Below are 24,669 nucleotides of genomic sequence, written 5' to 3'. Positions count from 1 at the left end.
AAGCATAAGTGTGAAAGTTTGTGGCCAGGATGAAGTCAGCAGCCTAGCAGAGGTGGAAGGGGATTGGCTAACGAGCTACACCACAGCCGACCACCAGGTGTTGCTGCTGTTTCCCCTCTGGTGTGTGGTTTATCACTAACAACTGTAGCGTTGTCTCCGCCAGCTAGCATGGAGAAGGAGAAGGAGTGGCAGTGAAGGTGGCAAGTCTGCTGGGGCGCCCCCTGCTGGCCAGGTTGGGATTTCATTGGGAACTTCACCACTGCCAGGGGCTTCCCACCGTATTTCACCACCGTTTGAACCACAGTGAGCTCTGAAGGCTCGTCTGTGGCCGTCACTTCCCCTCCCACTGCAGAGGATGGGGCGGGGCCTCCGTCACTCCCCCTATCCACTCCCCCTACCACTGCAGAGGGAGGAGGACAGTGGATGAGAAGGTGATGGAAACCTGGCAGCAGGTCTGATTGACAGACTGTCTTGTCAGTCTGACAATGAGCTGCTCATTGGCTTCAGACTGCCTGACAACACGCTCCCTGGGACCCTCTGACGTGGAAAGTTCTTGGAGTTCTGGATGGTTCTGGAAAGTTCCAGAAGGTTCTCAGAGTTCTGGGAACCTTTTAGTTCTTCTCTAGTTGTGACTCTGGACCTGGTTGTGTGTTTTGGCCCTGAGTCTTCACCTCCTTCACATTCTTCACATTCACTCTCCCTCAGCAGCTCCTCCTTCTCCTCTTTCTCTTCTCCTCTTTCTCCTCCTCCTCCTCCTCCTCGTCCTTCTCTTCCTCGGCTCTTGGCTCTGTCGTTCTCAGCTGTTGTCCAGGGACTCGGGGCTTTGGGAATGTCACCATTGACGTCACTCTGCATTCCCTTCATTCTCACGCCGGCCCGGCGTAATAGGAGAATCTCTCTCTCACAAGCAGACACACACACACACATACACTTGGTTGTTCAGAGTTGCAGGGAGAAGAAACACAGTCAACATGCAGCAGGTAAACAAAGCAGTAGCAGTGTGGTCTGACTGGTGTGTGTTCATGTAACACACACACACACACACACACACACACACACACACATACACACACACAGTTACACAACATTAACTACGTCACCCTAGTCTAGTCGACCTTCAAACTGAACAGTTTCAGAGGTTCTTCCTGTTGGAAGTGATCAACAAGCTGAACAATTTTCCAAAAAGACGAGTCCAGCAGGCAGCTTTGACCGACGTCCACCAGGGGATGCTGTTCTTGGAGCTGAATGCATGTTCTGCAACACCAGATACATGTTTCTTAACAAAACAAAACTTTCACTTCAGTGTTTGCTTGCTCTGCTAATTGGAAACAGGATGTTTTAATGGTTCATGTGGAGACACCTAGTGGTGGAGATCAGTATAACTTCCTGATATCAAACTGGGTTTGAAATATGCACTTGGTGAAGAACGTTGTAGTTTTTTTTTTTTTATCAATCCTGGTTTTAGTTATTTTAGTTTTACATTTCTCTGGCCACACCCCCAAACTGTATTTAACAGTCAGTCTGAACTCAGACCAAGAAAACACACCTTAACAACCTGCACGCACACATTCCAGTTCAACCAGCACACACACACACACACACACACACACACACACACACACACACGTCAGTTGCTGCTCCTGTGTTGTGTTCACCTGTCACTGCTCCGCTAAGCTGCCGCCCACTTCTGTTAGACACAAACAGTGACTGATCCCCTCCAGTGACGCACAATCATGTTGTCGGCCGCAGCATGTTACGCAACAGACACACACACACACACACACACACACACACACTCGCTCCTCCACTCCTTCACTTTCCCTCCTTCCTCCTTCCTCTCCATCTATTCCCATCACTCAGAGGCGTGTGTGTCCCTGCTGCTGGACTTTAAAACAACTTTCACACACTCAAACTCCTTGTTTTGGCCTCAGCTCTGCCATCTGTTGGAGGCCTATGGGAATGACACTGACTGACTGACTGACTGACTGGACCTCAAAATCTTGCAATACTTGCTGGCAAATCATTTTCCAATATACTACAATGAAAATTTGATGCAGTTGGTAGAGAGTGCTTGTGGGGAAAGAGGGTTCATCAAGACAGCAGAGATGTTTGTGCACAGGGAGGAAGAGGAACGGTGGAGGAGGTGAAGGGGGTAGGGGGAGGAGGAAGAGGAGGAGGAAGGGGCGTTTTGGTGTGAAAGAGAGAAATCCGAGCAGCGCCAAAGAATTGAAAATGAAAAAACAAATCAGCATCTTGCTGGAACAACAATGGGGAGCAGGTGGTGCTGCAGAGGGAGCCAACCTGCTAAAGAGAACACACACACATATGCGCGCGCGCACACACACACACACACACACACACACACACTGATTTTTCTCCACTACAGGAAAAGATGGATGGATAGATGGTGGATAGAAGGTGTAGTTGTCGTCCAATCAGCAGCTGACTCCTGTGTTTGTGTGTGTGTGTGTGTGTGTGTGTCTCTGCAGCTAACGGCTACATCAGCGCCCGTGGCTCACCGGGCCTCCTCGCCATGTCCAACGGCACCGGGCTGGCCAAGGTCAGCGCCGCCGGCACCATGGTCAAGTCTCCGCCCTCACCTGGAGCTCAGCTGGTCAACAGCCGCAAGCCCGACCTAAGAGTCATCACCTCCCAGGGAGCCAAGGGCCTCCTGCAGCTGGTGAGGAGGAGCGCGCACGCACGCACACACACACACACACACACATACACACACACACACACACACATACACAGCGTTTTAGCTTCCGCTTCTTGTTTTAAAATAACCCCCCCTCCTTGTATGCTCCTCGGCACCCCCTGCAGACAGAGGAAGAGCTGGAGCTGGTGAGTGAGGTGAATACAACTCGTCAAATGCTTGTAGACCCGATGTGTGTGTGTGTGTGCAACCGACCGACCTCATCCAGCATGAGTGTGTGTGTGGTCAGCCGACTGGCTCTGGTTCCCCCTGGTGGAAACTGTCCAGACTGTTCTTTAGCACTCAGGATGCTAACTGTGCTGCTTCAGTTAGGACTTAACATGCTAACTGTGCTACTTCAATTACCATGTTAGCACAGGTGTGACACCGGGGTTTTCTCTCAGCTCCGACTCGTCGTCATCACGCCGGTTGATGGTGGCTCATGTTCTCCTGCTGCTCTGCTGCAGTTCACTCAGTATGGCCCAGTATGGTCAGAATGTTCAAATGAAAGAAAAAACTCTTCGAGAAGAGAGAAAAACAAGTTTCTAACAAGTTGTTTCAGAGCTTCCTGTAAATAACACAATCAAGAGAAGCAAAGAAAAAGACAGAAAACTGGCACTTACACAGGTGTGTGTGTGTGTGTGTGTGTGGCCACCAGGGGGAACTGGAGCGAGGGGGTACCGACTCTCAGCACGATGCACATGTTGGTTTTCAGCAGTTTGAATACACACACACACACACACACACACACACACACACCTCACAGAAACGTGGCACGTGCACATGCATGCAGACACATGTTCATGTCATCACCATGTCTGTCAACACACACACACACACACATACCTCGTATTGTATGCATGACCTTTTCTAGCATAGCACTGGGCACCACCACTGCACCACTGCACCATCAACACACACACACACACACACACACACACACACACACACACACACACACACACACACGTGTGTGCCTGCATGTCTGACATGTCAGTGTGACGCTCTGACACTGCGGCGCCTCTAGTGGCTGTTGGAAGCGCTGCAGCATGGTGTGGTGGAGATGTTCAGGCTCCTGCCTGCAGGGCGGCGACAGAACGTCTTCCACCAGGACTCGACAAACAGTCGGTCCGGCTGCTGGTGACAAGCCAGTCAACCAGTCGCTCAAAACCAACCATTACAATCACAACCAGCAGGATGACTGATCAGCTGATCAGCTCTTCGGCTCTTCGGTGCTGCTTCACAGGTGCTGATCCTGCAGTGGGAAGCACTGCAATCAGCCCCCCACCACCACTGGTGTACTTACAAAAGCTGTCTGTCTACGAGGTCTGTCCTGGGGTCTGGCGACTGCTGACGATGTCAGATACGGCAACTATTTATCTATAAGGACAAACTATAACAGAACAGACACATAGACAGATAGACAGCAAATCACTCTTTGTGACATCAAATCCTGAACATTACTTTTTAAACAAGAATACTCCTTTCACTTTTCTGCTGTGCAAATAACAAATAACTTTTGTAACATCCACCAACATCCACCATTTAACTTTTGTAACATCCACCATCCTGGCCTCGCTGTGATACAACACAGCTTTGTGTTGTGCTCCCATCTCCTCACAAAGTACAGAGAATAGCCGCGCTTTCAGGGGTCTTGTTTTGATGAAATTGACCACATCAACAACATCAGTCATGCGACGACATCACATTTTCTACCTGCCACACGGGATGACGCTGAGCGCTGCCCGCGCTAAGTCATAATATCGCGCCAGTCGCGGCGTAGATTAATTTACTGATGCAAAGGTGTTTGATTGCGTTCGATCAGCGCTCGAAAACTCTTCATTGTCCTCTGGCTTTTTCACTCGCAGCACGCGCATTAGAAAACGATCGCTGCGCGGCGCGAGCCCGCGGAGTTGCACCCCGCTTCAAGTCTGGCGTGAACGACACCATCGCGCCACCCACTTTGAGAAACACTGCTGTAGAGGAAGATGAAGTCATGTGAACGCCTCGGACTTGTGTGTGTGGAGAGAGAGAGAGAGAGAGAGAGAGAGAGAGAGAGAGAGAGAGAGAGAGAGAGAGAGAGAGAGAGAGAGAGAGAGAGAGAGAGAGAGAGAGAGAGAGAGAGAGAGAGAGAGAGAGGGAGAGGGAGAGGGAGAGGGAGAGGGAGAGAGAGAGAGAGAGAGAGAGAGATGCAGTGCAGCGCAGCTCCAGTTTGTTCTCACAACGAGCAACTGTAGGATCAGCGGGAATCTGGGCTCCTTAATGGCTGTTTGGCGGTGGAGGCTGGTGGGAGGATGGGAGGGGAGGGGGTTGAGTGGGGGGGTGGGGATTAGTGGCGTGACGGCGTTCCTTAAACCCCCCAAAACACTCACCGACGTCATGGAAGCGTCTCCAGACGGCGTGTTGGACGACTGGGAGGAAAGTTTTGATCCGTAAACTTTCCTCTTTAATGTCTGTGTGTGTGTGTGTGTGTGTGTGTGTGTCTCCTCCCAGAATGCTCAGCGGCTGGGCGGCTCCCAGGTGGCCCTCAGCACGCCGGTGGTCTCGGTGGCCACGCCCAGCCTCCTGGCGCCCTTCTCCAGCATGCAGACAGCCTACAACACAGGTGAGTGCAGTGCCGGGCCTGGCCTGGGGGGGACACTGTGACTCTCTCACACACACACACACACACTCATACTCACCTTCCTGCTGCTGCCGTGTCCCAGAGTACCAGCTGAGCAGCGCCGACCTGACAGCCCTGCAGACCTTCAGCCCTGCGGGGCTGCTGCCGGGGAGCCTGGCTGCTTGGCAACAGCAGCCGCCTGCCGCCACCGCCACCACCGCCATCGTCTCCCAGCAACCACCACTGCAGCAGCACCAGCAGCAGCAGCAGCACCAGCAGCAGCTGAGCCTGGCCTCGTTGGGAAACTTGGTGTAAGCTCCCTTTATTTTTTATTACTGAATGTGTCTCTGAGCCGAGCGGCCAATCACATCAAACTCCTGAACAGCCACCCCACCTCCCCCCCAGACACACACACACACACACACACACACACACCCCTCCATCCCCCTTCCTCACCTCATCACCCCTCCTCCCTCTACCCCCCCACCCCCACACACACACACACACACACACACACACCCTCCAGCTGAGGCTGATTCATCTCCAGGCTGACCTAAATAGCCCCTCACACACACACACACACACACACACACACACACACACACACACACACACACAGTGTGAGTGGAGCGTAGCAGGTTGTCATTCCTCAAACTCAATCAGCCAATCAGAGTTCTGCTCTGGAGTCTGAACCCGCCCCCAGACTCCAAGATGGCTCCCATTCATTTCAATGGAGTTGCTCATCCAGTGCAGACGCCGAAAAAGTTTTTGACTTCCACATTAATGGGCCCATAGAGCATCCCCAGTAGTGTCACTTCCCATCATGCCTCTGTAACTCACATGGTCTAATTGGCCAATCAGTACCATTCTGGAGAAGAAGAAGAAGAAGAAGAAGAAGAAGAAGAAGAAGGAATTTTGCTGCCAAACTGTGGGTGTGTGTGTGCTAGCTGTGCTAAGCTAAGTTAACCCACGCCTGGGGGAGTGGCCTGTAACCTCCTTTTCTTTTGCCCCCCCCCTCTCCTGCAGCATGTGGGGTGCAGACAAACAGAATGTGGAGATGGTAAACTGCATCTCCAGCTTGGCTGCTAACCTCAGGTGAACCAGCCGCCACACTCGCTGTTGTTTGTTGTTGCTGTAGAAGAAAAAACAAAAAAAACGGAGCAAAGCGATGTTGAAGCTGCTGCTGAAGCAGCTCATCTCAGCCTGGTGTCGCTCGGCTGCTTCCATTGTGCTGCTGTTGTTGTTTTGTCGTGTTGTGTTCTATTTTGATGATTGTGTTTTGGAGAGTGAGCGGCGGCGCCCCCTACTGCTCTCATCTGAAGCTGTTTGGAAGTGTTGGGAACAAAGACGCTCCTCTGCCGCTGCTGCAGGAAGAAAATGCTTGGTGACTGCTACCTCGGAGTCCCGGTGCACATAAAAAATTCATTGCAGCGCCATGTAGCTGTCGCAGTCGGTTGTGTGATGCCACCAGACGCCACAAGGTGGCGCAGGTGCTCGCTCCACTTGTATTTTTCCTGGAGCTTCGCATGATCTGAAAAAAAGGAAATCAGAAACGCTGCACGTCACAATGTGTTGTTGTTGTTGTTATTGTTGCTGGCCAGAAGCCACGCCCCCTCCGCTAGGATCATTGGCGGCTGAGCACTACTGGCCAGTGGGCGGGACTTTGGTCATCTCGTTCATTTCAATGTAGTGGTCACTCAGCACAGAAAGAGGACAAAAAGCGAACAAAAAGTTTTTGACTTCCGCACTATGAGGCCCTTAGAGCATGTAGCACTGCCCATCATGTAGCACTTTGTAACTCCCATGATGCATTAGGACGCATCAGCCAATCAGAACGAGCCGAGAAGTCCCGCTGGGAATGAACTCAGATTTTTCATGAGAAATCTGCGGTAGAAGGATTTATTATGAACTGCATGTCAGGGTCAAAGGTCTTCCTGTCAGTTTTACAGGCCTTTTTTATATATTGCAGTCAGTAGGAAAAATTATTATTGGACTAATTTGGTTTTGGCTGCAGTACCTGGAGTGGCCACTGGAAAGGAGAATCATCACGCTGCCATATTGCCAGTCTGGTATCCAGTTCTTGTAATGCATCCATGGTGTCGTCCATCCTGACCGTCCAGCCTGCAGGAAGTGACACCTACTTCCTGGTTCCCTCCTCTTCTTCTCTCATGTGGTCATGGTCTCTCGTCTCTCTTCTGCCCCCTGCAGGCCGGTGAGTCACATCCCCCACAGCACCGCGCTGACCGTCAACACCAACCCCAACATCAGCATCAAGTCTGAGCCGGTGTCTCCGAGCCGCGAGCGCAACACAGCGGCCAGCTGCGGCCCAGGTCTGGTGGCGCTGGCATACCCTGGCGGCCTGCGACTGGAGGCGGGGCCTCAGAGCGGCGGCCTGCGGTTGGAGGTGGGGTCTCAGGGCCGCTCGCCTCTGCACAGCCTCAGCAGCAACGGCAGCTCGTACGACGGCAGCGACCGGGACGACGGTGGCGGTGTTGGCGGCGTGCAGGGTCGGAGCGGTGACTTCCACCAGCAGGGCGGTGCCGGCGCTCAGCAGCAGCAGCAGCAGCAGCAGCAGCAGCAGCCCGAGCAGGACGGCGTCAGCGTGAAGCGGGTGAGACTGGACACCTGGCTGACATGAAGGGGCGGAGCTGTGGACTAAGCCCCGCCCACATACACACACACACACGCATGCACACACACTCACACGCACACACGCTAGCATGCTCTCACACACACCCAGGATCCTGAACTGCAGGGGGCGGAGCCAGCCACCCAGCGCTGCATCTTGATTGGATCCCTCCAGTTCTATTTAACAAGCTCATCAGCAGGCTGGAGGTAAATAGCTCCGCCCACCAGCCAACCTGCAGCTCCTCTCATGTCGGCCCACCAGGGCGGCGCCGCAGTCGCACGCTCCATCGTCTCTCAGAGCCCCACCCCCTTTTTTATCGAGTTGAGTTTTTTTTTTTTTTAATGTGTGCAGTCTTCTTCTTCTTCTTCTTCTTCTTCTTCTTCTTCTTCTTCTTCTGTGGTGTGAATTTGAGTTTTCAATATACGACACTAGAATAAGGAACAAAAACAAAGACCTTGACTCTGGCATGTGATGCCTGCGCTGCCCAGTAGGGGGCGTGGTCTGTCCCAGAGGCAGCCAGACTCTTCAATCAGGGATGACGACACACACGCTCAGTGTGTGTGCGTGCGTGTGCGTGTGTGTGTGTGTGTGTGTGTGTTGACATTGTTAAGTTTTGTGTGTTCAGACGCACTTACTCGCTGAAGTTTTTTTGTTTTGTTTTTTTCTACATTTTTTCGGGGAGATTCACAACATTAAATGGTGTAAATAAGCAGCCGGCCGACGCCCCCTGAAGGTCAAACCTGGTCGTTGCACCAGGAAACAGGGGAAGCGGTGCCCCCTGTCGGTCAGGGCAGCTGTGCGTCCGCAGCAGGACGCCATCACAGACCACAATGGGGCGCCCCCGGTGCCTGGCGCAGGAACTGCAGCAGATGAGACGCAGTTGTTCTCAGTATATTGGCCTCTTTTTGTGATCACTGTTATCATTATTATTTTTATTATTCTTATCATTATTATTGATTATTATAATTATGATTATTTGGGTGTGTAAATAAAGTGTAATATGCTAACAAGCCAGAAGAGGGAGCTGCAGAGTTGACTCAGACTGTTTTAGTGAGCTTGGTTTGGAGTGGGCATTTACAGGACGCACGCGAGTGCACAAAAACACACACACACACACACACACACACACACACACACACACACACCTCTTATTCATGCAGTCCAACTAAATGGAATTTATTAGCATGATAATGATTTCACATAATAATCTACCATTTTTTTATTTGGTATAAATGGTCAGTGTACAAAAATATAGTGCAAGCTCATTGTGATTGACGTTATAACTAATGTTGATCCAGCACATTTACAGTCAAATTATTTAATTTTAGATGAAAAAAAATCTGAAAACAGAGTTTCAAAGTCTTCAGGACTTTGTATGTCTCCCTTTTCTCTTTCAAAAAATAAACATGCATTATTTGCTTTTTATTCATTCATTAATTTAATTTGTAATTTGACCTTTTTATTGAACAATATTTTTGACTAATATATAATATGTCATTTAATTTACTATTTCTAACCCTAAATTATAAACATAAATGTGTCTTAAGTGTCAACCACCACAGCAGCGTCAACACACACACACACACACAGTCTGAGTGGAACACTGCAGGTTAGAAGCCATGTTGTCAGATGTTTATGGGTATAATAAAATAACTGCAAGGTGACGTTTCAATTGGCTCCAAGAAGCTCTGTGGTGGCGGCCAGTGGTGGTCCAGCGCTGATCCCTTCATGACTCCTCCCCCAATCAGGCCCCTCCCACATCAGGCTTCTCCCACTGGTAATCTGCTGCTGCCACTCGAACCTCCGTCCACTGACACTCAGTTTGCTGAGCGCGGCTCAGAAACACGTGACCCTTCCCGCTCTTTTCTCCCGAGCTGCGAACAAAACGACGAAGAACCCGACTCCGCCTCCAGCGGCATCAGGTTCGAGAGATGGGTGGGACTTCCTGAGAACTTGTTCCACGAGCCAGATTGGCGGTAAACGTTTTCAAATACGAAAAAACAAATGAATACACAATATAAAAAGATCGGTAACGTAACAATCTAAAAATAAATACTTTTAACAATAAAATGCATTTTCTCTGAAAGATTTCATTAAAAAAAAAACACCTGTGTGACACTAGAGCGCCCCCTCTGGGTGAACATTGAAAATCCTCCTCTAGCTGTCTTTCTACAATTGAGACTTTGAGTTTGATTTACCTAGAGGTCGCCATTGACGGTGAATGGAAAGCGAATGGGGACGGTTGTGTAAGCCCCGCCCCCTGGGAGATACCAGCGCCACTCTGTTAGCGACGCGTCACTTTTCCAGTGTTGTTCTGTTGATGTTTGCTGGTTCCATGTTTCTCGGACACTTTTTCTATTGTTACTATTGTGGTCACGAACACAGCTTCCTGCCGTCGTGACCAAACTGAAATCTGTTTGTGTTGCTTAGTTTTATTTTTTTTGGGGGGAATTTAATTTTATGATAATAAATATTCTCTAAATATATACATATATATATATATATATGTATATATATATATATATATTCTCTCTTTTGGGATTTGTTTTTGTTTTTCATTGAGAATGTTGTTTACTATTGTTGCACGAGTTTTTACGACACGACACAAGCGTAGTGAAATTAGTACACGTGTGCTGCTGCGGATGGACAGAAGGAGGAGCAAGAGAGTCAACGAACTGCTATAGTCCCTGTGTATAAAAACCTGTGTGTGTGTGTGTGTGTGTGTGTGTGTGTGTGTGTGTGTGTGTGACGGAGGGAGGTGCTGTTTGTAAGTTATTTCTGAGCAGACACGATGATGATGTCATTGCATGGGCCTTTCACAACAGCAAGCAGAGTGATTCGTGTTTTAGGAAACCTGGTGTTCATATCTACACATGTCACACTGAAATATGTTTAAGAAGAAAAAAATTATAAAAGAAAAAAAATTAAATAAATTATAGTTAATATATTGTGTTGGGCTAGTCTGCTTTTTTGTTGTAAAGATATTTTTGCTGTTTTTTTGGAGAATGATATACAGTTTGTGTATATTTTCATAAATAAAGTATGCACTGATATGTTATTACAAATTCTATACTGCTTTTACAAAACAAAGTGTTTGTTATTGTACCAAAGTATACATTTGTCCCCTCTTACCCTCCCAAACCTCTTTTTGCGTATGTTTTAACGTATTTTATATATTAAATAGACCAGTTGACCTAAAGAAAACCTCTTCTCTGTGTCTTCATTCGTAATATAAAATGAATATTTTGTGGGTCTTTATCTTCATACTGTAGATGGAAGGAATTCCTCTTAGAAGGCATGCGCTCGAGTTGCTTGGTCCTTACGTGGTTCTGCTGTAGTACCCAGTGGCCAGTGGTGGAAAGGTCCTCAATATTACAGGTTTGAAACCCCGTCAAAGTGATGAATGCCATTCAGCATATTTACCAAGGCAGTGTCCTGTCCAGCAGTGAGGCTGCCTGCTTCCACTAGAGGGCAGCAAAAATGAATCTGACCATTCCTGACTTATGGTCATCCATTACTGTGGTATAGGAAGTATAACTACACAGCACACTGGACAAACATCACTGTGCTTGTACTGTGATACATTACAGGTACATGTACAGTGACAATGAGGCAAATGACCTGTTTTCTCTCCTGAGAGTATCGTCAATGGATGCAAGAGTGGAAGGGCGGCAGTGCATGGGAGGACTTGATGATCTTGGCTGATGGTCTTCTTCTGTACCAGCACATGATGAACCAGAGAGTTATTATTGTCCTCCTCCTCTTCCTCTTCCTGGTCCCCCCTGTTGTCTGGCAACCTCTGCATGGTCCCGATCCATTCTTCCAGAGCTTTTAGGTTCTATTCATTGAGCCAAAATTCTGATTGGTGCGATCACAATTTGTTTTGACCTGGAGAAAGGTGTGGTTTTGAATTTAGGTTACGGTAACTTAAGTTAATTATATTGAAAGCATGTGTTTGCTGAATGAACACATCGGGAATTATTTATTTGGCCACTTTTGTCTCAGGTTTTGCAAATGGAGTTTTAAATATTGAGACAAACAGAAACAGGTGAATTGTGTTTATGATTATTGGACATGTGTGTGTGCTTCTGGGAATGATGATGATAAAAAAAAAATGATGAAAAGGTTTTGGGATTTTATGCAACAGTAACCAGGTTCTGTATTTCAGCAATCAGGAAAAACTGTGAAACACACATATTTTTTTCACAATTTTGTGAGTTTTTGAGTTCCTTCACTTTCTTTCAAAACTAGTATTGAACAGTGTATAGAACCCACACATTGGTGCACCACAGTCAGCTTACTAGCTACACTTACCTGTTTGCTGCTTCCTTTTGATCAAATTGAAGGAAATTCCAAATGTGGGGAAATTTGAAATGCTCCGAAATTCGACGGACGCAACGCAAGTTTGTAGTTTGTTTTGGCTTTGGTTTACACACACACACACACACACACACACACACACACACACACACACACACACACACACACACACACACACACACACATCTGTTCTCACGAGGCTCGACTTCGGCTGCAGTGTTAGATCTACACCGCTAGATGTCGCCGCGACTCCGTGCTGTGTTTCGGGGGAGGAGCTCGCCGTCAGGACAATGGAGACCAGACGATCTCTATGTCAGACTCACTATGAAGAATTTAAAGGTCTTAATGATCACGTTTTCATATTTTCATGAATTCCTCAGCTTTAAAATTTCGCCTTTTGACACTTTTGACGATTTCAGAGTCTGAGACACATATGAAGAAAATTTAGACTGATCACTGGAATAATCTTAATTTTCTGGTATTGTTAGGTTTCCTTCACAAAGCAACACTATTCAATAGCAGGTTCATTATTTGATATTTGACTGATTCAAATCCGATATCTTTTGAAACGCAAGGTTTAAGGATTTCACCTTGCTGGTCAAATCAGGGTTAAAACTACTGACAGAGTAAACAATTACACACAACTTCTGAAAAACAAGGAAGTAGCTGGAAATAGAAAGATAAATAAAAGTAGAAGAAACAATTTTTAAATTAATTCCTACAGAGGATTTTGTGGGAGGAGCCTCAGCTGCCACCTTCAGCTGCTGCACTCACGTCTGGGACACACACACTTCTGAGTCAACAGGCCACTATTAATAACCACACACACACACACACAGGCATGCTCGGTCATGGCCGGAGTGCGCAGCAGCAGACATGCATTTGTGTTTTCTTTTATTATTTGCTGGTTGCAAAATTAAACATTTTTCCAAGGAGCAAAAACAGCAAAAAAAACTGCTGATACCTGTCATCACTCCCATTGGACAGAAACCTGAAGGCTCCTCCCACACTGATGAACCTCGCTGATTAGATCAGTGTGTGTGTGTGTGTTGGTGGGTGGGTGGGTTTGTCCTCCCATCTAACCTAATTTCTAGGCACTGATCATATTATTGTGTTTGCAGGAGACACACACAGATACACAAAGAAAAAAAAACACACACACACACACACACACACACACATCTTGAAAATGCGGCCATGTTCACTGTGAGAACGGTTCATATCAAGGGTTCAGACAAAATATTACACATTTTTTAAAGTTTTTTTTTCACCTTAAATATTGATTGCCAAGTATTTGCAATGTGAGACACAAACAATGACTCTGATAAAGAGTCTAATATGAAACCTGCTGAAGCTCTGTCACATCTCCTCTGGTGTCTGCTGCTCCTCAGCTTCAGCTCAACCTTTTCATCATCAAAATGAGGGTTGTGTAACACTGATAATGATTATGTGGGCGGCAATAAACGGTGGGCAAACTACTGCTGCTGCTGCTGCTGCTGCTGCTGCTGCTGTTTCCTGTTTGAAACGTTTTGTTCCCACGTTTAGCTTTGTCTTGACGCATCCTCCTGGCTAGATGACGGAGGATTTCAACTTCTGACCTGCTGCTGACAACCATCTGACAGTTGTTGCCCTTGATGTTGTTGTCATTTTTCTTGTAGCAATTAACATTTTTATAAATCATTGGCTGATTTCAAGAGGCAGCGAATCGTGGATAATCTGACAGGAACTGTGGCGGCTGAAGGCCATTTGATCTTCCTGATGCAGAAAACCGCAGAAATCAGAGAATTTCTCTTTTTGTGTTGTGCAACAGGACAATACAGTGAGATGTGCAAGTTGGAGAAGTGAGTGTGAGGTTTGTGTGTTTGACGGGATGTGACTGGTGTCAGCTCTCCCAGCAGCAGCAGCAGCAGCTCTGGAGACACTGGCATTCTGCTGGAGAGTTTCTAAGTGACTGAGAGTCAAAGTGTTGGAACCGGTTGACCAGACCAAGTGGAATGAAGATCGTCGTCTGCCTACCAGAAGGTGTCTGCACTACAGTCGCATTTTTAAACATTTTCCTCAGCAATGAGAGAATTCCGAGTCAGTTTGGTTGAGACGAGGCTGGAAGGTCGGCCGCTGTGCTTCCTGCTTCCTGAGTCACGGCTGCAGCTGCTGGATTTCACCGGCCAGTGAAAGAAACTGCAGCTCTATTCTGACCCACAGCGATGCCGCCGTCACATGACCCACATTATCATGTGATGACGCCTTGAGAGAGACACCTGTCACTGGGAGAGAAACACCTGGCTCACCTCGTTCACTTCTCTAAACTGTCAGCAACAACAAATTTCACATGTTGTTTCTCATCCAGTTGTGATGGACATGATCTTTTTGTGTGGTGTGTGTGTGTGTGGCAGTGGGAGTAGGGGGGGGTCAGATTTTTTTTTTGGGGGGGGGGTCACCAATGCTTGCAGCTGCGGCGTGACCACGCACTTTCTGATGCAACAGGGACGCGGCGGCAGCAACAAACAGCGTGAGTCTGTTTCTAAAAGCAGTTGTTTGGTCTCCACGGCAACTTGAGCAACAACATTGCTGAGAGTTTTTTTTTAGTGACTGACTCACATACACGGGCTCATCATCTCATTATGATGACTAAGACACTTTACAATGAGGGGATTTCACCTTTCTGAGTCCAGATTGGCCTCAATCTATTTTTTTTTCTTGATGAATGTTCCCTTCCCGTTTGATCGCTGCTGCCAGTTTCCTCCGAATGTTGTCTTTACTTTACTTTGTTTGGTTTAAAGTTTAGATCGAAGTGCTCAACACTGCCCTCTACAGTTTCAGTGGTGCTGCTGTAGCCTTTTGGCCTGAAAGCGTTCAGGAATCCCTGGAGCAAATAGAAATAAAATAACATAAGAAATACTGAATTCTTTCCAACACGGCCGACGTTACAATGTATCTTTAGACCGGAGCGTCCTTTTGTTCTTCACTGCTGCTGGTGGGAAAAAAAACCCTTGCTGCCTTTTTCCTGGTGGTGGCGCTGTCAAGGAGGAACAGGAAGTGACCGGAGAGCTTCCTGTCTCCGTCTCTGAGGCTCCGGCAATGATCCAACCATCAGGAGGATCCATGGATGGCAGATGGCTGTCAGTGCACACACACACATACACACACACACACACGCTATGACAAGCAATGCCCCAGCTAACGGGCCCTCTTTCCTGCCGTCCTTCTTAGCTCCACCAGCAGGCGGCGCTCTCATCTTCATGGCAGTGCCTTCAGAGAGAAAAAATCTGGTCCGTTGAGTTGATTTTTTGGGGGCCAGTAACCACAGAGCCGAGTCGTCTTTTGGACTCGACGACCTTGGATGGGCGGCTCTGCCAGGTTTGGCCGCAAGCCGCGAGCTCATTAGCACCAAAAGTTGGCGGTGGGGAAACACGTTTTGTCGACGTGAGCTTGACCCTCATTAACGAGGTCGCACTCCGACAACATGCCAAGAAACCAGACCACAATTCATGGCTACAATAAAAGATTGGACCAACAGACTCTGTCTTAAACCTGATACATACTTCATCTACATCCGCTAAACATAGCCTCATTCAATTGAAAATTATACATAGAGCTCACTTTACTAAGGCTAGGTTAGCAAAGATTTATCCGAACCTTGATCCATCATTGCCTCGATGTAGAAACCCGCCTGCAGATTTAATCCACATGTTTTGGTTGTGTCCAAATCTTTCTACCTTTTGGACAAGTATTTTTAAAGCCCTTAGTGAGATGTTTGGAACTCGGTTAGACCCCAACCCAATTTGCGCCACCTGAGGAATCTCAAGCTGTCTTACCTGCTAAAGCCCACGTTGTCATACTACACTCCTTGCACGACGCTTGATCCTCTTTAAATGGAAGCAACACACTCCTCCATCTTTCTCTCATTGGATCAAAGATGTCATTCTTTCTCTCTCTCTCTCTCGTTTCTCTTTCTTTTTTCTTTTTTCTTTCTCTTTTTTCTCTCTTTTCAATTAAAATTCTCCCCCTTTTTTTTTATCCTATTTACATATATGTATTTGATTGTTTTATTTTTATTGTTCACTTTTTTTTTTTTTTACTCTATTTATTTTTTCATTGTTTTATGTAGTTATCTATTTTTGACCTGTAACCTTGTGGGTTGGTGTGTGGGTGGAGGGGTGGGAGCCCGGCTTGGAGCTGGGACGGGGGGGGGTGCGACGGCAAAGGAGGGGTGAATCCTGATGTACACGAGGGACAATGCACCCTATGTTTTGGGAGGCAACTTTGTTATGTTAATGGAATGTGTGTGTACTGTATCTCTGTAGGGTAAAATTTCCTGAAAAACAATAAAACATATTTACAAAAAAAACAACACTCCAGTGCCAGTGGAGGAGCCGGTTCATATGACGGTGGGGGCGTGGGTGAGGGGTGTACGGAGCCGCCAATCAAACCTCCTCCAGCAAGAAACTTCAAATGAAATCTCTCTTTCTTATTGTGTTTTAATTTCATATTTTGTTCATTTTGTTTCAAATGTGAATATTTTCTTAAATAATACACTTTATCATTTTCAGGGCTTCGTTGTTGTTGTACTTTCTGTTTTATTATTTCTGTTTGTGTCTGTGTCTGCAGATTCTGATTCTCTTCCTTTTTTGTTCAGATGAGTTAATAAATAAATTTACAAAAATCAATTTTTGTTTTTTTCATTCAATTTTGGCTTCTTTTTTTTACTGCCACCACTTGCGGTAAAAACTCAATGGGAGGTTTTAATGTTGAATGACAAAACAGAACGTGTGAATTTTCCTGGTGGACACAGAGGGAGTCTGTTCTCTCCAAAGAGCTTCTAATCTTTGGCTTAGTGTTGTTTCTTGAAGAATTTCTGCCATCAGTCTTTCTTTTTTTGGACAGAGTGTGTGTGTGTGTGTGTGTGTGTGTGTGTGTGTGTGTGTGTGTGTGTGTGTGTGTGCGAACAGCTCTATTGATTGAAAATAGAAAGATGACAGACAGCTGCAGCACTGGAATCACATCACATGGTGGTCGTCTACAGTTTCCTTCCTTCCTTCTCATTGGTGTGAATTTCCACTGAAATAGCATCATTGTTCCCTTTAGTTGACTAATGAGTGACATGGGGGAGGTGAATGGGGAGGGTGGGAGGTTGGAGGATGATGGGGGAGGAGGTGAGGTCATGCATTGTTTGTTTTTTTCATACTTTCTGCTCGGCGGTCTCGATGGATTGCTAGCCAAGGCTCTCAGTGCTGATTTATCAGTGTTTGGATACACACACACACACACACACACGCACACACACACACACACACACACACACACACACACACCAGCAGCAGCTTCACAGTGGTGATTCAAACTCACACACCGTTACTGAAGCAGGAAACACATGGACAACACAGGTGGATCCTGCAGGTCACATCATTCTTTACACTGATGATGCACTTGTGTACCTTTAAGATCTAAAAGTTCACCCCTCTAATGTATTAACAAACACCCTTCAACACTTTACTGTTGTGTGTGTGTGTGTGTGTGTGTATGTCTAGTAGTAGTAGTAGTAGTAGTGTGTAGTGAGTTTGAGTGACACATATCCAGGTAAGTGAAAATGTTTTCCTGGTGTTTCCAAACCATTAGAAAAGCCATTTATTGTGCACGTGGTGCCAGGGAAGATAGTTATGGTTATGGTGAAGGGTTACAAGATTAGACTTACAGTTATGGTAAAGAATAGGGGAATAGGTTTAGAGTTAAGGAAAACTATTATGATTAATGGTTTAGTGTAAGACATAAGGTTTGGGTATTAGGTTTAGAGAAGTGTGTTTGGGGCTCATGTGGAACTTAATTTTAATTTAATTTAATAAAAAGACAGTGGATAGTATAACCTTTTTTCTGCGCCTGGAAATCTTTGGACTCTGAAGGTTTATGTGTGTTGTGTTTGTTGCATGGTTGCAGAAAAAAGGGAACATACAGATGGTGGCCTTGGTATTTTATTTGTCCACTGAGTTCTCAGGTCCATCTGAAAAAGAGGCTCAGTTTGTTTAAGCAATAGTAGGCATGGTCAGAGGAATTTTCTGTTTTATTCCAGATTCTTATTAATGAAAGAAGAAGAAGAAGAAGAAAAAGACAAGATAAAGGTACGTTTCAGTAAAAGCATTCCAAATCCACTTGAAAAATCCTACAACAACTGACTGTTTGACACATTTGGAAGATGCAGGAAGTGGTGAGATAAGTGGCCTCAGCTGTCAGTCAGATAAACCCAGAGACCAGCAACCCCCATCCTCCCCCGCCCCTCCATCCATACCCCACAACCTTCTCTCTCTCATTGATTTCCATCAGTCAGTCAATTGATCCAGGCATTGATCACTACACTTTCAGACCACACTCCACCTCCACACCTTCATCTCCTGGGTAAGAAGACCACCACCAGCAGATTTGACGGATGATGGCGGAACAAAGAAGAAAATGTGACTCAGCATCTTTTCGGGTAGAATCAGCACAACTTTGGTTTTGTTTTACACTGAATGCACAAGACAGGAAACTTGACCTATCTCCAACTAACACAGGTCAAATCAAACCGCTCGGGTTCCTCATGACGTTCTAGATTGGTTCCTCCCCAGAAGACCAGGATTCTGCCTCCACATCTGAGTCCTCTGAGTGGACAAACTCCCCCTGGACAGGTTTTCTGCACGGCACCTGTTTGGCCCCGATCTGGCCCTCCTGCTCCTCCTCCTGGACTCTCGCCATTGTGGCAGAGCTCCAGTTCACTAGATTCTGACTGACTGGCTTGGCTTCTTCGTCACAGGGGTTGTCAGGCTGATAGGTGGCGCCGGTGTCCAGCGAGGAGGTCCAGAAGTCGCTCTTCAGACTGGCACTAAAGAGAGCGTGGAGGTCGTGGTCTTTGCCATTTGTCTTGAGAACTTCTGGCGAGTCCCTCATCTCGAAGATGTCGCTGGGCTCACAGTCCGGTAACTTTTGAAGAGGCTGATCTTCCTCATGCAGCGGACTCTCTGCGGCCGGTTCAGGTGCATCTTCTTCTCGTGTCTTGTGTTCTTCCAGTTCAAAGTTCTGATTTGGCTTCCCAGCCATGTCCTCCTTGAAATGTTCCAGAGACTCACCTGATGTTTCCAGGACAACCTCTCCAGCTTCTGAGACGATGGACACACCCTGCAGGTGCTGGACAAGCAGCTCTTCTAGATCTGACCTGCTGATGAAGGCGTCTTCAGTCTCGCCAGCATGTGTCACCTTGGAAATGTTGTGTTCCTCCTCTCCATCTCTGTTCTGAAGAGTTTCTGGACCTTCAGGTTGGACTTCAGGCTCCCTCGCTGATGTATTACTGAAACTAGGGTTGTCATAAGGTTCGTCCACAATAGAAGGGGAAGATCTTAGCTCCTGATTTGTTCCATCTTCATGTTCTAGCCCAGCTGCCATATCTTCCTCTTCCTCCTCTGCTGTGAGCTCACTTGGACTGACCTGCTGCTGAGCAAAGTGGACGCTGTAGCTGAACGTGTCCAGGTTTTCCAACTCCTGTTCCACAAGTCTGTCAGTGTCTAGCTCAACATCTGGCTCAGGAGATGCCAAAGATTGAGCAGGTTCCTCTGATCCTTCATGTTCTTCTTTGTCTTGGATGGCCTCCTCACCCTTCACTCCTGGTACCTCCTCTGTCTTACCAAGAACAATGTCTCTGTCCTCCAGATGAGTGTATCCCAGCTGGTACTGCTCAACCAGAACCTCCTCCTCCTCCACCTCCTCACACAGGTCCTCCATCGTCCCAGATCTCTGCGTCTTACCCTCAGCCCAGGTTCTCAACTCCCCGGCCTTCTTCTTCTCCTGCTCGGCCTCACTGCTGGACTCGCTCTCATCTGCATGTGATGCCTGAGTGTTTGCATCTGTCTCGTCGCTCTTGTAGCGAATCAGAGGCCGGGTGTCTGCGAGGGTGTTGTCCTGGGCGTCGCTCATACCCTCCACCTCCGTCCTCCACGACATGGAGACATTCTGCAAGTCCTCGTCTTCGTCCTCTTCGTGGTGAGGAAGGTCCAAGGCAGCAGGTGAACCTTTATCCTCTAAAACTGAGTCCACTACTGAGTGGGTCTCCACTCGCTGTTCTTCTACATCAACATCCTGCCCCGGGTCCTTCTCCTCCAGCTCTTGCAGTCGTGGCGAAATATCCTCCTCTGGTTCAATGTGCTGATGCGTTTCTTGGTCCTGCTTCGAGCCACCATCCCCGCTCTTCAGGTCGACCTTCTTCTCCATCACACTATCCCACGTGTCCATTTCCTCCCCGTCGGGGTACAACGGCTCTTCAACATCTGCCTCACGTGTTCTCATCTCCCGTTCAATGTCACCGTCACCTGTCATTTTGCTCTCTTCTTTTCTCAACTCCACCCACTCGTTCAAGGCTCCGCTCTCCTCCGGCTCATATTCTGACACCGGGCTGCTGGTCCTGGATTCAGAGTGCGGTTCGATGACCGCCTGGGTTTCAGAATCTGAGGTTTCTTCTTCTTTCTTCATTGGTGGATCATTCAGATCTCTTGGTTTCTGCTTTTCTTCCTGCTTTGTTGTTGCAGCTGCTGGCTTGTCGGAAGGAAAGTCATTATCGGATTCGTCTGAAGAACCGCGGGACTCCTCCCTCATCCTGACGTGGTACGGCGTCAGGTTCGGTGTGGCTTGTTGGTGCTGGATCACCTCATCGTGGACCAGCGGTTCGCTGCCAAGGCTGGGCTGGACCTGCTCCATCACCTCAGGAGGTTCCAGAGGCCTCCTGCTCTCTTCACCCTCCTGGTTCTTGGGTGTTGCTTCAGCACAAACCTCATAGGCGACTTCCTCTTGCACCTCTTGTGGTCTGAAATCTTCAAACGTTCCATGGTGGAGTGTTTTGGGATACGGGCTTTTGTTCTTTGACTGTGTTGTGGGAATCTTTGGACTTTCAACAGCAGTTTTCCTGTTCCAGTTGGGGGAAGCAGCAACTATGGTTGCCGATGCTGTTTGACCACGCAGTGATGGGACGACAACGACGGCGGTGGAGGTGGTGGTGGTCTTGGGGCTTGGAGATAGATTGGACCGGTAATTCCTTTTAACCCCCTGAGAACCATATGCTGCACCTGTGGAGGATGAGAAGAAGGAAGCACCATCAAGGCCCCATGCAAACCAAGCAGAACCACTGACTGGTCTGTGCAGTGCGTCAACCTGAGGGCAGACACCAGCGCCTCCTGCTGCCCAAGCTTTCAGCCGGTGGAGGTGATAAGATAAGACATCATATGTGCATTTAAAAAAACACCAAATAATTCTGTTGATGAGTCAAATTGAAGAATAACTGATGAAGTTGATGAAGGTACTCTAATTCCCAGAAAAATGCTAAAACCAAAATTCAGGATATTGTGTTCCTTGAGAGAAGTAGTTTTGGATAAACTCCTTAAAAAGTAGTATGACCTTTTCCACAGCCTGCCTCCAGGGGGGAGTTCTGTGTTGAGCTAAGGCTCTTTCTTGCTGCTTATTTTTTGACTTGTGATTTTTATTTTGATACTCTGGAAACTGTGAAAGTTGATTCAAGTGATCCATAGCTATATTGACGTATCACAGCTGAGACACAACCCCTCGACACACACACACACACACACACACACACACACACACTGCATCATTAAAACATGTATGTTCTCAGTGGACACTAATGGCCACTTATTGATCTCCACTTCCTTTGGCTGTCGTCTCAGTTACCGTAAAGCAGGGCCATATGGCTCCGTGGCCCCCAGGGTGGGGGATGGGGTCCTCCCGGGGCTCCTCCCGTTACAGGACTGAGAGTGGCACCAACCCCACCCTCCCCACCCCCACTTATGCAGTTACTAGCTGAATCAACCCTCCGGCGCCGCCACACTGACACTTTTACTTAGCCTGAGTGAATTTACCAGCAGCAGTATCAGTAAGGAGAGAGTTCAGGATTTATTGGAGGTAGCGCTAATGTATCACGGCTGTTTACTCTAATTACCTGAGATGTTTCTGGGCTGATTTAATGAGGAGGAGGAGAATGGGGAGAAGGAGGAGATGTCGCCCTTGAGGTTCTCACCATCCAGCAGAGCTCTGCAGAGACACACAGCAGGAGGAGCAGGTCAGGAAGAGAAAGATGAAATCCACATTTGCTCATTTGTTGCTCCTCAGCAGAGATCTGTTGTTATGCTAATGAAGGTGTGGCTCCAGTCAGAGGTCATCTGCAGCGCACAAACCTCTCTGATCAATTCAACACACACAAACTCTCTTCTCTCTCTCTCTCTCTCTCTCACACACACACACACACACACACACACACACACACACACACATACACACACACACACACACACACACACACACACCGAACAGTAGACAGATATTATGAGCATGTTGTGCAGGATTGAGACTCCTCCCTCTTTATTCACAGACGGCTCCAACCTCTATTCCAGCTCACAGCTTTGTGCGCGTGCGTGTGTGTGTGTGTGTGATTATTTTTCACTTTATTTGCTATGGCCACGTTTACGGCTAAAGGGTTAAGTGATGGGCTACATTGAGAACGTCCTCTAGAACGTCCTACAGCCTGGTGTCTTCTCCTGGAGGCTGAGGGTCAATATTTTGAGTGGGTGGGGGCAGTAGAGGAGAGAAGATCCTCACTGGGGACCTCTGTAATGGCCAATAAGAGATGAGCTTTGAATCCCCCGGGTTGCAGCCAATGTCTGCCGATGGTTCACACCATCATCTCAACATTCCTGAATGAGAGGCTTCTGCTTCTGAAGCCCAGACAGGATTTAAAACCTTCTTGTGCGTTTTATTTATTGTTTCGGCAACACTGATGATGCATGTTGGGATTGCGTCCAGATCTCTGTTCATAAGGCATTCAGTGAGAATACCTGTACGTCGCCACCTCCAGGCCCAGAGACATCTTGGCCTGCATCAAGCTGTGGTTCTCCTGGACCAGAAGGTCCATCTGCTGGGCCAGTTCCACCTTCTCCCCCTCCAGAACTCCCAGGTGTTCCTGTGCAAGACAACAAAATATCATCATGAGCAGTAGAAAGAATAAAGTCCAGTCACCCCCCCGCCCCCCAGACCTACACACACACACACACACACACACACACACACACACACACACACACACACACACACATCACCAGCATGTTTCCCAAAATCAAGGAATTTCCAGAAAAACAATTAAATTCCACATCTTGTGTTTTAGACAAAGAATCAGTTCTTCCTCGTTAGTGGTGTTAAAGGTTCAACTTGACTTTGATGCTGAAAGACTTACTAAAGTGATTCATTAATCATCTGAGACAAACTGAATCAACTCACTCTGTCACTTCCACCTCTGCTCAACTGACAGCTGAGAGACTCTCAATAGAGTTGGACGTGTTGCTCTCACCTGCAGCTGCTGGACCTCCTGGTCGTACTCCATCCTCCGCTGGACCACCGTCTTCTCCAGGTGCGTCCTGACGTCCTGGGCTGAAGCCATCTCCTTCTCCAGGGCCCTCAACCTCAGCTGGCTCTGACTTGTCTCCTGAACCACCTGAGCCAAACGGCTCCTGGTCTGGTCCAGGGCCTCCTCCAGGCGGGCCAGCTGGCCCTGGTAAGCCTCTGTGGCCTCCTGCCAGGCCCTGCTTGCCCTCTGGTGGTACTCCTGGCCCAGCTGGAGGACGCTGGCCCCCTCGTTGGCTCTCTGAACCAGCGTGGGTGGTACGATGACTCTGCTCTGGCTAAAGGTCTCCTCTAGGTTGGCCACGTCCTGCTGGTGGGTCTGAAGAAGGTTCATCATCTCCTCCTCCAGTTGACTGACCTTCTGCCTCAGCCACATTTGGGCCGTCTGCTCCTCCTCCAGCTCCTTCCTGCTCTGCTCCACTGCCCTCCTGGCTTTCACCTGTTCCTCAGCTTCCATCTGTCTCTGCATGTGCAGGGCTTGGAGCTCCTCGCTCAGCCTGCAGACCTCCAGTTCAGTGTTTGTCCTGTCCCTCCAGGCTGCCTCCACTTCCATCCTGGCCCACCGCAGCTCCTCCTCCATGCCCTTCCTCCGTGCCACCGCGCCATGACCACTGCGTCTCAGAGCTTCCAACTCCTTCACCAGCAGTGTGTTCTCCTCCTCCAGGAGCTTGACCCTGCTCAGGTAGGACTCCAGGCGACAGTTCAGCCCAAGCATTTGCTGCTTCTCCTCCTCCAGGTGGTGAAAGGTGGTGTGGATAGAGCGGAGCGCCATGGCACGGTCAGAGGTGGTTCTTCTTCTGGTCTGGTCTGTCTGAGTCCAGTTTGGAGGTCCTGAAACGCTTCACTGGTGTGACCGCCAGTCGGACGCTGCTTTTCATACTGGACTCAATGAAGGGGCCGGCCACATGGATTATGGGACGGCTGGAGGGCGGAGACTGAGGAGGAGCTGAGAGGAGAAGGGGGAGGGGGAGGAGGGGTGGAGAGGAAGAGCAGGCGTGGGAGGAGTGG

General features: G+C 48.1%; 2 protein-coding genes and 1 long non-coding RNA gene across 13 annotated transcripts in view; 1 reads left to right on the top strand and 2 right to left on the bottom strand.

Moving 5' to 3' along the window:
• The window catches only part of LOC142889953 (uncharacterized), a 69,463-nt gene extending 59,838 nt beyond the window's left edge, over window positions 1-9,625 (bottom strand). For all 3 annotated transcript variants that reach the window (XR_012927027.1, XR_012927029.1, XR_012927028.1), the window contains exon 1: window positions 9,513-9,625. This is a non-coding gene — a long non-coding RNA (uncharacterized LOC142889953). The remainder of the gene's footprint in view (window positions 1-9,512) is intronic.
• Window positions 1-9,984, top strand: part of mef2d (myocyte enhancer factor 2d) — a 49,356-nt gene extending 39,372 nt beyond the window's left edge. For 2 of the 9 annotated variants that reach the window (XM_076028479.1, XM_076028480.1), the window contains exons 7-12: window positions 2,490-2,680; window positions 2,824-2,853; window positions 5,189-5,300; window positions 5,401-5,608; window positions 6,324-6,392; window positions 7,506-9,984. In XM_076028479.1, coding sequence (XP_075884594.1) covers window positions 2,490-2,680; window positions 2,824-2,853; window positions 5,189-5,300; window positions 5,401-5,608; window positions 6,324-6,392; window positions 7,506-7,935 — 1,040 coding nt within the window. In that variant the 3' untranslated portion in view covers window positions 7,936-9,984. The remainder of the gene's footprint in view (window positions 1-2,489; window positions 2,681-2,823; window positions 2,854-5,188; window positions 5,301-5,400; window positions 5,609-6,323; window positions 6,393-7,505) is intronic. The other 7 variants (XM_076028482.1, XM_076028483.1, XM_076028484.1 and 4 more) reach the window with 4 other exon arrangements.
• An 8,210-nt stretch (window positions 9,985-18,194) lies between these two features.
• Window positions 18,195-24,568, bottom strand: nes (nestin). The gene is made up of 4 exons (XM_076028389.1): window positions 23,609-24,568; window positions 23,100-23,224; window positions 22,208-22,299; window positions 18,195-21,323 (listed from the first exon to the last, which is right to left on the bottom strand). The coding sequence occupies exons 1-4, from the start codon at window positions 24,431-24,433 to the stop codon at window positions 18,823-18,825; spliced, it is 3,543 nt and encodes a 1,180-aa protein (XP_075884504.1). The 5' UTR covers window positions 24,434-24,568; the 3' UTR covers window positions 18,195-18,822.
• Between the last annotated feature and the right edge of the window lie 101 nt (window positions 24,569-24,669).

The sequence above is a fragment of the Nelusetta ayraudi genome, unplaced genomic scaffold (genome assembly GCF_046127955.1).
Source record: "Nelusetta ayraudi isolate G7.1 ecotype Tasmania unplaced genomic scaffold, CSIRO-AGI_Nayr_v1 ptg000003l, whole genome shotgun sequence".
In the NCBI taxonomy this organism is placed as follows: domain Eukaryota; kingdom Metazoa; phylum Chordata; class Actinopteri; order Tetraodontiformes; family Monacanthidae; genus Nelusetta; species Nelusetta ayraudi.
The sequence above is the reverse complement of the archived record's forward strand: the minus strand, read 5'-3'. Positions and strand labels throughout refer to the sequence as shown.

Coding starts and splice junctions, on each gene's coding strand:
- nes (XM_076028389.1), bottom strand. CDS start 24,433: ATGGCGCTCCGCTCTATCCACACCACCTTTCACCACCTGGAGGAGGAG. Junction 23,225..23,608: donor AGGAGGTCCAGCAGCTGCAG/GTGAGAGCAACA, acceptor TGTCTTGCACAG/GAACACCTGGGAGTTCTGGA. Junction 22,300..23,099: donor CTGGAGGTGGCGACGTACAG/GTATTCTCACTG, acceptor GTGTCTCTGCAG/AGCTCTGCTGGATGGTGAGA.